General features: G+C 40.3%; 1 protein-coding gene across 1 annotated transcript; it reads left to right on the top strand.

Annotated features, from left to right (window-relative positions):
• Positions 1-6,173: 6,173 nt before the first annotated feature.
• LOC102710971 (inositol transporter 1) lies at positions 6,174-11,276 on the top strand. Its single transcript, XM_006652387.3, has 6 exons — positions 6,174-7,003; positions 7,546-7,616; positions 7,693-8,028; positions 9,014-9,121; positions 9,206-9,391; positions 9,535-11,276. The coding sequence occupies exons 1-6, from the start codon at positions 6,856-6,858 to the stop codon at positions 10,204-10,206; spliced, it is 1,521 nt and encodes a 506-aa protein (XP_006652450.1). The 5' UTR covers positions 6,174-6,855; the 3' UTR covers positions 10,207-11,276.
• The last annotated feature ends 85 nt before the right edge of the window (positions 11,277-11,361 follow it).

Genomic DNA, 11,361 nt, shown 5'->3' with positions numbered 1-11,361 from the left:
GGAATAGGGGAAGAAATGGGAGAGGATGGAATGGGCAGGTCGGTCGGGTGGATTCGCTTGCTCGGCCTGAACAGAGAAGCTACCAATGCGAGCTTTCTTTTTTTTTTTTCCTTTCTTCCCCTTTCTTTGGTCTTGCCCTTTTTTCTCGTTACCGGGTAATAATGCAATGCTGTTTTTTTGTGTGTGTTTTTCTTACCGCCTTTTCTTTTGTTTTTAAGCTGCTTTTGGTTTTCTACACTCGTCAGTTTCCTACTAGCTTCGAGTTTAAGATATTCAGTTAGCCCACAGCTTCGAATTTAAAAGCTTTATACACGATATTTTAACGGTAGATCATAAAATATTATGGACTGTATTTAAGGAAATAAATAGGGTTCGTAACGGCCGTTCTCTACGACTACCGGTAAAGCATATAACCAGTGCACCGAAGATAATGCATTGGAACTTAATGTATGTTGTAATGATTAATGACTACTGTAGCAGTCCACCATATGCTTTATTAGGTCACTATTGCACGGAAGCAATGTTCTTCGTGCATGGATATGCGAACTTGACGTCGTATAGCTTTTTTATATCTTATTTATTTCAGATATTTTATATTTGCTATGCTATGAAATATATGATTACCTAAGTGTGAATCCTTAACTGTTGAATTTAGGTAAACTTTGATGTTGGTATTGATCTATGATGTATTTATTTCTGGATTTCTCTATTAAAACTTAGCACCCACTACGCAATCCGCTACTAACCAGTTATCTGCTATTCATAGCATTAACTTGGTCGTATCATAGAATCGGTACATAGAGAATGTGTATGCATATTCTAATTATTTTCTCTCATTTAAACAAAATGTGTACGAATGAGTGGTTATAACTTATAGGTGTTGTCGGAGACGAATAAGATTAAAACATGTTCAGGAGGAATATAGATTGTATATTCTCCTATAATTCAAACAGAATGTGGAGCATACGATAGATGTTATTAGACACGTGCAATACTGTGCAGTCGTACCTTTAGATTAAACACGAGTAGTTGCACAAGGTTATCGAGCATTGGATACACCAATGATCATGCAGGTACTATGCAACAAAATTATTAGTATTATTTTAAAAAAGTAATAACTCAGCGAGTATTTACTCGTATAAAAAGCCCATGCATGAAGCCACTAAAGGAACTTAACCAGTAGATATGATTTACACGATCTGATCGTACTCTAAGTATTTGCTCAAATTGTTTGATTTACTTCATACAATTGTCTGCGATAACGTGTGGGGGTGTCATCTCATTGATTATAAAGTTGCATTGATGCTTAAATAGGCATCAAAACCAATACATAAATGTGCATCTAGTTAATAGAGAGTTAACTATTTTAATAAATACAAAGAAATGCTTTAGTTAAAGAAGTTGGTATTTACATGGCTGCTCGAAGACCTAGTATCTAGATTGGTTGAACTACTCCTAATCAGCCATACCATAAGATACTCTATAAAAGATAACTTTTAAATTTTAGTTGCAACTGACAAGATAGCAAGTAAATAATGAGATCTATAGTTATGTTTATTCTGTAAAAAGTATGCGATAAAAACATCTTGCGATATATGAATATCACTCATGGGTTGGTCCTTCTAGTAGTATACTAGTTAGAAAACCCGCGCTGTTATGGAAAATATAGAATGTAATGCCAATTTATTACTTAGAATGAAGTTGAAAAATAATGTTTTCAGTGTGATTGAGCACAAAATTAAAAACGATGTGTAAAAAGAAAAAAGGATGCTGAAAAAGCAGTAATATGAAGATGGAATTGTACTTTGTCAGTGGTAGCTTATATAAGGAATCAAAGGAAATATTTCTGTAATGCAGAAAGGCCACAATACTGCATTTCAAGCTTAAATTTTCTCCGCATCGGAGAATTTGTGGACTCATTTCAGCAACCGATTAGGATAGCTAATTTGAGAAGCAGGAACAATAATACAGGAAAGTAAATGCAAAATCTAGTAAATAAATTCCTGAAACGTTTGCTTAACTTGTAACATTGGAAGAAAGGTAATTCTGATAAGGTAAAAATTCACCAACAGAACATGCTAACGGAAATTGTATCGGTGCTTTTGCCCCTTTACCTTATGAATCAGTGTGTGTTGAATTTTTTTTTAGATAATGGATAAAAGAATCCAGCCTTGACTAAAAGAATCAGTGTGTGTTGGATAACAAAACATCATTAACAGATTGGCTAAATTTTATCGCTGAAATTTTATTTTTAAAAATCTAAATAAAATTTAACATGTGAAAAAGTTTATCCCTCCAAAAGATTGACTAAATTTGACCCACTAAACATAATAAGAGGCACACACAAATATACCATCAAAATTCAGTTTATTTATCAAGGCAGAAATATTTTCCGCACGTGCAGGAAGAAACAACGACCTTATGGGGGAAGGGGTCTCTAATTTTTGGGATGGTTAGAGACTCGTTTGAGAGATATTTTTACCTAAAATCTCCTAATTTTGGAATTTAGAGAAATTTGGGTGGTTGAGCATGCTCTTAAGCAAAGATATATGATGTATTCATCTTAATAAACACATTCTTCCGTCGATGAAAAAAATCAATATGTAATTGAAGAAAAGAAACCATAATTTTCCTGGACATCGGTGGATGGAATTGGGCGGCTGTGATGCTGTATTCAGCGAGGAAGCGGCCGCACCTGCTGACAGATAAGGTAAACGAAGGGGTCATCTAGCCAAAACGATATATTTTTAAACGAAAAATATTTTATAAATAAAAATTTTATATATTTTTATTAATATAAAAACAAGTACTAAAAATTAAATTACGATAAAAAACTTCAAAATCAAATCCAAATTTAAGGATGTAGAATCAAATTTTGACTTATAAACATAAGCAAAAGCAAAATGAACTTTTTTTTACTGTCGACCCTTTTCGAATATTTATCTCGTTGAACAACAATCTTAAGACGACTTAATGTATTTGGTTTGTCAGTGGATTGTCTTCGCCTATGATGGCCTATGAGAGCCGATGACTTAGAACAAAACAATATAAGATGATGATGAGGATGTTACACATGTATGAGTTCTCCTTTTACCATGTAGCCTCATGTAGTTAACACATATATATGCACGTAATCAAAGGCACTCATGTTTTCAAAAAAAATATACATATTTTCAGTGCCTCTTAAGTGAATTTCATATTTATTAATAATATAAAAAGAAACCATGCGAAAAAATGATGTCCTTTATATTTTATAACATATACGGTAGGTCTGCACCCTAGCACTAATGAACTAGGGCGCTAAGGTACCAACCTCCACGCCATGGGGACTGGCACAAAGGTGTTGGCACTACTACTAGCAGTCAACTAGCTTGTGTGTTCATGCTCCAGGCTGGCCCACTTGGGGAGTCGAGGTGGCTAAGCTCAACGTCAGGCTTTGCATGAGAATATCCCAGCAATGGAACAACCAATAGTTCTGCCTATCCACGCCCCAAGTTGACCCTCCTAGAGCGTTGAGTTGCCCTACTTCCGCACTAGGGGCTCTGCCGCAGAGGTAGGAGACTTGGTCACTAGGCTACACCCACTCATTAGGGCGCCAACATGGTTATGTATGGGGCCTAAGCCTGGCGTTGAGGTGCCTAACCTCTGCAACATAGAGATTGGCATGAAGACAATGGACTTAACCGCTAGGCCAGGCGCACCCACCAGCGCGCAACATATTATGTACGGGGCATAGGCCTGGCACAACACTGAGCACTATTAGTTGTGGATATTACATGCTGTTCGATTTAGGAAGTTCCACGATAAATGTTCAAAGTTAACACTATTACATCAAGTGCCAAATATAGAGGGATACATTTCGGACAAAGGCAACTATTGGGTGCATCGAGGCCACTTTCCCTTACAGAAGCCCTCGTAGCCGGCTTGCTTCCATGTTTTGCCCTCTCTCTTTATCTCTCTTTCCACCTCTCAAGCTTCCTTCTCCTCCTCCTTAGCCTCTGTCCTAACCCACAATTTTTCGGCCCTTTCTTGCACCCTCCAAATGCAGTCGTGTAACTCTCTCCTCTGATCTTTTTTCCCTGATAAGATTGGCATAGTCCTTAGAGAGTACTTTTGTGTTTATCCACAACACAAAGTCGAAGACTTTCAGGTCATCCAATGTCTAGGGCACCAACAGGTTATGGTCATTGTTCTTGTTCTTTTTTGTTGGGAAGGTTCTTCTTGCATGCATTTCTCACGGTTCCTGGAGTGTTCTTGTTAGGGATGAGGGGTGGAATAGGGAATACAACCGTGCCCTAGGCCACACATGAGGCCACAACTTGCCCAACACTCGAAGCTAACTTCGTAATTGTTGCTTATTTAGACGACCACAATATGACATAAGAATGAGCCATAATTCTTTATGACTAGCAATACATATTGTGAAACTTGACCATAAGACAATAATTACAAAAGATAGCCTTAAGCTTAGAGCTTAAACTTAAGAAATGATATAATAGAATAAACAAATACACAGACAACTAATTTATTTGCCAGAGATAAAAATAAGATTTGGTACATAGATGTGTGATCCAACTTAACATCTTATGTTGCTTTAATCATCGTGTCTCCAACAATATCTTCATTTTCGTTCACCACTTGTCTATTTAGCCAATTAGACAAAAATATCACTGTCCATATTGACTACACATTCTAATATAATCTCTATTTACAACCTTCTATCTATCTGTACTACTATAAAGATGAGTAGCGGTGGTGGTGGGTGGTGGTGAATATCATATAATATTTTTACTATTTTCTACCGTTGCTATAATGTTTTACTGTGTATAATACTGTAAACCAAGACTTATTTTATTGATCATTCATGTAACTTTTGTGAACAAAGTTAGAGAATCCGGATTGACGCCCCAAGCATGACTGCTGAGTGACCGGTGACGTGAGACCATTCAAAACCCATAACACTAGATATGGTTTCCATAAACTCTCCATCATCAAGAAAATAGTACTAGACACTACTCTTCCAATGCAAACACTACTATTCTATACTTCAATTTAATATTACTTATCTCACATGATTTGTTAGATGTTGTGTAGAAACCATGTCTCATGATTTCACTCTCTTTTCTCATTTATTCATTTGATAACAACTTATTTAATATTATGAACATGATCTTAATCATTCGGTTGGAAATAGTCTGAGGCCGTTGAGTTGGCTGATCCGGTCCAGGCGGTGGCGACACCTCACCGCGCTGATCCATACCCAACGGACGCTGACGCGCGTGGACGGACGGAACAACAGATCGGATAACTGCTGAGGCACAGTCAGTCGGGGCGTCGATCGATGGGCGGCGGAGATGTCTTCATCTGAGCATCTGACTGCCCGGGGGCGGCGACAAGTGTCTGTCTGAGGGCAACGCTTTCTCGTCGGTTTCGAAGGGCGGGCCCATGCATCGTGGCCCATCTCGCGGTTCCGTCCAGACATTTTCTCCACGCGCCCCCCAAACGGAACGCAGTTATAATTGCTCTCCTCGATAAAACGGTACCGCTACAGCCAATTTGTAGCTTCTTTCGCTGCCTCCCTTTGGTTTGTAAAATTTCTCTATTTGCAAGTCCACGATCTCTTCTAATCCGTGTGCATAAAGATTATGGAAGTACGTTATGACTTGCATCTGTTCATTCCCATTTTGCATTCTATTTTGGATCATTTCGTTCCCTCCATTTCGTCCACTCGGTATACGGATAAATTTGTCACTTGAATTGTTCTGGTTATACAGGTAATATCACTTAAATTATTATTTAATTATATTTTTTATAATATAAAAACACTATCGGCACATCTGTATGAAATGCTCATGTAGGCGTGTTCTCAAGAGCTCGTTCGGTCTGATCTCTATCTCTTTTTTCACGTACAAGCTTTCCAAACCACTAAATAATACGTCTCTAGATAAAAAAGTTTATATAAAATCTGTTCTAAAAAATCAGATTAATCTATTTTGAAGTTTAAATTTATTAATATTTAATTAATCATATTCTAATGATAATTCTTGTTTTATGTGAGCCATTAATTCCAACCTCAAACCATTCTTGCAAACGCAAACTTCTCGAAGTGTATCAAGGCCGGTGACGCTTCTTTCTATCATCAAACTGTGAAGCAGAGGAGCGATGAACGGTTTCGAGCTTTGACCACGGCGGTGATCTCTCTCACGGAGTCACGGGCTAGTCATGTAGTAGTATGCCTCGTGCGGTTGTGCTGCCCCTCTCCCCTTCCAAATTCCGAATTCCCCGATCCCCACGGTGGCGTCTCCATTTCTTTCGTCCGCCCGGCAAAAGGGAACTCGATGCGTGCCGGCTTCATCATTCGATCGATCATTTCCCCCCAAACAAAAACTCTCCCTTCCAAACTCGCAAGAAGCTCTCTCCACCAGCTCTATCCGATCATTTGCCCACCCCCCCCCCCCCCCCACCAGCCGTGCGTGCAGCCGCAGCTTTCCTATTTAAGCAGCGCCTCGCTGCCGCTGCCTCCCGAACGCCGGTCACTCCTCGTCCTCGCCCCGTCCCCTCGAATCTCTCCCCTTCTATCTTGTCCTGGACCGGCTCCTGAAATCTCTCTCTGTCTCTAGAAATTTCTGCGCGTGTCTTTTGTTGCTCTCCCGGTTTGGTTGGTTCCTGAGCCTGTGTTCCTCGAGGGGTGGTCAAAAGGTTGGATTTTTGGGAGCAGACATACTCGCATCTGGGCAAAGATTGGGTTTTTTGAGCGATTTTGGAGTCCTCGTTTGCCCGGGCATCTATTAAGCTGAAGGCTGGATTCTGGGAGAAGTTTTGGCGGTTCTCTGAGATTTGGTGGCAGCGGAGGACATGACGATCGATTTGTCCATGCCCGGGAGCTCCGGGCTGCTGGACGCCGTAGGGGAGAAGAAGCACATGAAGTTCTTCAGCAACCGGTACGTGCTCGCGCTCACGGGAGCCGCAGGAATCGGCGGGTTCCTCTTTGGCTACGACACAGGTATATGAATTATCTTTGAACCTTTTGCTTGAACATTTGATGATGTTTAGTTATTGTCGATAAAATCCCCCTCCTAGTAAGCGACAAATAATTGGTTGCTTTGGACTTTGCTTTTGGGGGTTTTATACGGCAACATTCGCATGAATTTTGTTCATTTTCTTTTCGGGGATTGTTCAATTTGACTATTTGACAGGATGTTCTGGGTGCTTCTGGCTTGTTCATAAATGATACAAACACGCAAATTGTGCAGTGAAATTTTGAATTAACTTTATGAATAGCGGACGTGATCAGAAATTCAGAATTATTACTACATGACTTCTTTTGTTGTTCTTATTTGCACTATCCCCATAGACTAGTCCATAATGTTTCATAAAAATATCAATTTGGCAGTGCAGCTGAAGCTAATGCTTCCATCATGTTTTTCGAGTTTCTTACAAAAGTTTGGAGCGGGTAACTTTAGTTGAATGCTGTACTCTATAATTTCGCCAGAAAAAAACAGTATGATATATATGTGCTGTTAGCTAAGAAATTTATTCTATCAGGTGTCATATCCGGAGCCCTTCTTTATATTCGGGATGACTTTCCAGCAGTCAAAGACAATTACTTCTTACAGGTTCAATCTAATATACCAATTACTGGTCATTAACCATATAGCACCCCCGCAGCAACTGATTTCAGTTCATCCTTAGGAGACAATCGTTAGCATGGCATTGGTTGGAGCCATGCTTGGAGCAGCTGGGGGTGGCTGGATCAATGATACATATGGCCGTAGAAAGTCTACTCTTGTCGCTGACATGCTGTTTGCACTTGGCTCACTTGTTATGTGTGCTGCTCCTGGTCCTTACATTCTGATTCTGGGAAGGCTTCTTGTTGGATTGGGCGTGGGTATAGCGTCAGTCACAGCACCAGTCTACATTGCTGAAGCTGCTCCTTCAGAAATTAGGGGAGGCTTGGTGTCGACTAATGTACTCATGATTACTGGTGGCCAATTCTTTTCCTACCTTATCAATCTTGGCTTTACTGAGGTAAACATTCAGCCTCTTCTTAATTAGCATACTTTATTCCATTATTCCTACGCATTAGCAATTTTCAGCTTAAGATCTTTCCACATTCAGCTCAAATGAATCGAGTTCAAGCTGAATAGTGTTGCAGTTGAAAAAAAATTATTGAGCTAACTGTTAACTGCAACTAGGGGCGCATATATGAGCTTGCATCATATCTTTGAGGAAAAAAAAGACAAGTTCGTGGGCAATGCTTGTGCACAAGAACCATGAAAAAAGCTGCACCTGTCATTATTCAAGATGAACTCCCTTGAGAAAGGATTTCAACATTAATGCGAAGTTTATCCTACCATATTCTATTTTTCATATATTTTACTTTTATGGTATTAACATTCCTGTTGGTGTTAGTTTATTGTGTAACTCTTGATTAGCAATGAACAAGAGTCAGCCTTCCTTGCCAGCAGCAATGGATGCATTACCAAGTACCAACAAGGTGTTGTTTGGTGCATAGTAACTTTAGTGTTGTTTAAATGCTCCATCTTTATGCTTTAGAAATTCATGTAGTACATCACTCTGATTTTTTAAAAAATGATTTTCCTGTATTTATCTGGAATGCATATTTTACCATCGTTTGGCATGCCATATGAGTTTTTCTACATTTTGTAGCCTATTCACTGTTTGCTTGAATTATTGTACTTTATTCACCTTATGATGAAAAATGATGAGACATCTGAATCAAAAAGTTTAGCCAAGTAAAAACTTCTCAACAAATGGTTAACAGTGTTACAATTGTTATCGTGTGGCTCCTTATAATTTGCACTTGGGGGTCTCATATACTTGATGTCTAACAAATCCTGCATTAAGGGAAAACACTATAGATTATTTTATAAGCAAAAAGGGAGGATATATAACCATCCTTCTTAGAGAGTTGTAGTGGAGATATTTGTAAGTTGGTAATACATTAGTACTAGTTGCAAACTTGCAATGATATGCATGCTACATGTTATAGGTTCCTGGAACATGGCGATGGATGCTCGGAGTTGCTGCTGTGCCTGCAGTTTTACAGTTTGTTCTGATGCTCTTTCTGCCAGAATCTCCCCGCTGGCTTTTCTGGAAGGTTACTATTTTTTGAAGCTTTGATTCAGTCATGTATTATCTCCTTTGATCTGCATTTTGTTCTTACAGTAATTTTCCTTTACAGGATGAGAAGGCAAAAGCTATTGCTGTGCTAGAGAAGATTTATGACTCTGACCGTTTAGAGGAAGAGGTAGAGCTTCTTGCTTCATCCTCAATGCATGAATTTCAGTCCGACTCTACTGGGAGCTATTTGGATATTTTCAAGTCGAAGGAACTAAGGCTAGCATTTTTTGCTGGAGCTGGTCTTCAGGTATGTTCATCATCAAGCCCAGTCACAATTCAGTCTGTCTTAGCTATCAGTGAGACAGATGGTCTACTGTGCTGTGCATCCTGCATGCCGAGTTGGCAATTTCATAGAGTTTTTCCCCCCCTAAGATGTGTTAATCTGTTCAGGCGTTCCAACAATTTACTGGCATCAACACCGTCATGTACTACAGCCCCACAATCGTCCAGATGGCCGGGTTTACCTCCAACAAGTTGGCGTTGCTCCTTTCCCTCATTGTCGCTGGCATGAACGCTTCTGGGACCATAGTTGGAATCTACCTTATTGACCGCTGTGGCCGGCGTCGCTTGGCCCTTACAAGCTTGGCTGGCGTTGTGCTCTCCCTCGTCATTCTCGCAATGGCCTTCATACTACAGTCATCATCAGGTCTCTGTTTGAGCGCACTTGATGGTGCCTGCCAAGGCGCATTGGGATGGTTCGCGGTGGCAGGACTCGCTCTATACATCGCTTTCTTCTCCCCAGGCATGGGACCAGTCCCATGGGCTGTGAACTCCGAGATCTACCCTGAGGCATACCGTGGAATGTGCGGTGGCATGTCAGCCACTGTCAACTGGGTGTCTAACTTGATTGTGGCGCAAACATTCCTCTCAATCGTCGGGTGGGTTGGGACCGGCCCGACCTTCCTGATCATCGCTGGGATAGCGGTGTTGGCCTTCATCTTTGTAGCTATGTACGTGCCAGAGACAAAGGGCCTAAGCTTTGAACAGGTTGAGCTGCTGTGGAAGGAGAGAGCATGGGGAAACCAGGGCAACCGCCAGAGCCTCTTGGGTGCTGCACCGTAGACCATGTGGCAGCTCCCATCCTGCTCGCCGGCAAAGTGGCAAGATGCGGTGGCTCCCTTTTTATGATGGCTGCGCCGCTCTGGTTTCTATCGGTTCTCTAGCTTGTAAGGTTAAAGAAGATCTGGATGCAGATCAAACGTTATTATGTGGTAGTGTCTAGATCACTGGTCTGTCACCTGGTTGCGAGCATTGTGATGGACTGATGGTGGAAAGCTCAGTGTTGAGTGAAGAATCAGGCTATGTGTTGAAGCTTGTACTTACATGCCAAGGGCTATAACCAGCTGCTATACGGGTTGTGCATTGTCGGCGCAAGTGTACAGTTTCTGGGGCTAGATGTTTCGAAGAGAAAGAATTAAATTGTTATGGGAGGTAAAACTTGATTCTTGGAACAGACATTATTGCTTCATATTCTTGTGCAAAGTGAATTTGCTTTATTGCCCTGCCACCAAGAGAATAGAAATGGCACTAATCTATTGCTATTACTCCATGAGGAGTTGTGTTTCCGAGTTCCGACTTGGCAGACCTTCAGGTTTATTAGTACTGACGAGCTGAGCTTCAGACACAAAAGCATCATTAGTTGTGTAAATCTCAAGGTGATGTCACATTGTCACCCGGCTTGTAGTTACATTATCATGGATCTGTTAGTAATGAACGTTTTTATTTGTTTGGACTCTGGAGGCCTTCTAGAGCTCAAGAACTGTTGACAGGAAATGGCCTGTTAAGCAGACCAGGACATTACATAGAACATGATGATAAATTATTCTAGCTAAGAGGCTTTTTGGTGTTACTATGTGCACTAGGATTTTCCAGCTTCAGTAAATAAGTAGCAGTCACCACTGCTGATTCAGACGAAGCACACAACTAGGCCTAGATTGGAACAACATTCAGAATTTCAGACGATATATATTATTGGAATATATAGTGGTCCAAATCAGGAGCATTTCTGTAAAATTTTAGGGCTACTATCCATGTATGGACATATAGGAGTAGTAGACAAATTAGCGGTCCAAATAAGGGTCGATTAAATGGGTGAATGTTCGTGCATCCATTAACCCGCGTGAACATCTTTATATGACTGCAAAATTTATACGTATAAACTTTTTACACTTTGTGTTTGTATATATAAATTTCTTTCTTATATAGAAAGTTTTTATA

This window comes from Oryza brachyantha, chromosome 4, assembly GCF_000231095.2.
Source record: "Oryza brachyantha chromosome 4, ObraRS2, whole genome shotgun sequence".
NCBI lineage: Eukaryota > Viridiplantae > Streptophyta > Magnoliopsida > Poales > Poaceae > Oryza > Oryza brachyantha.
Note: the sequence above shows the minus strand (reverse complement) of the source record. Positions and strands in the feature narration are given on the sequence as shown.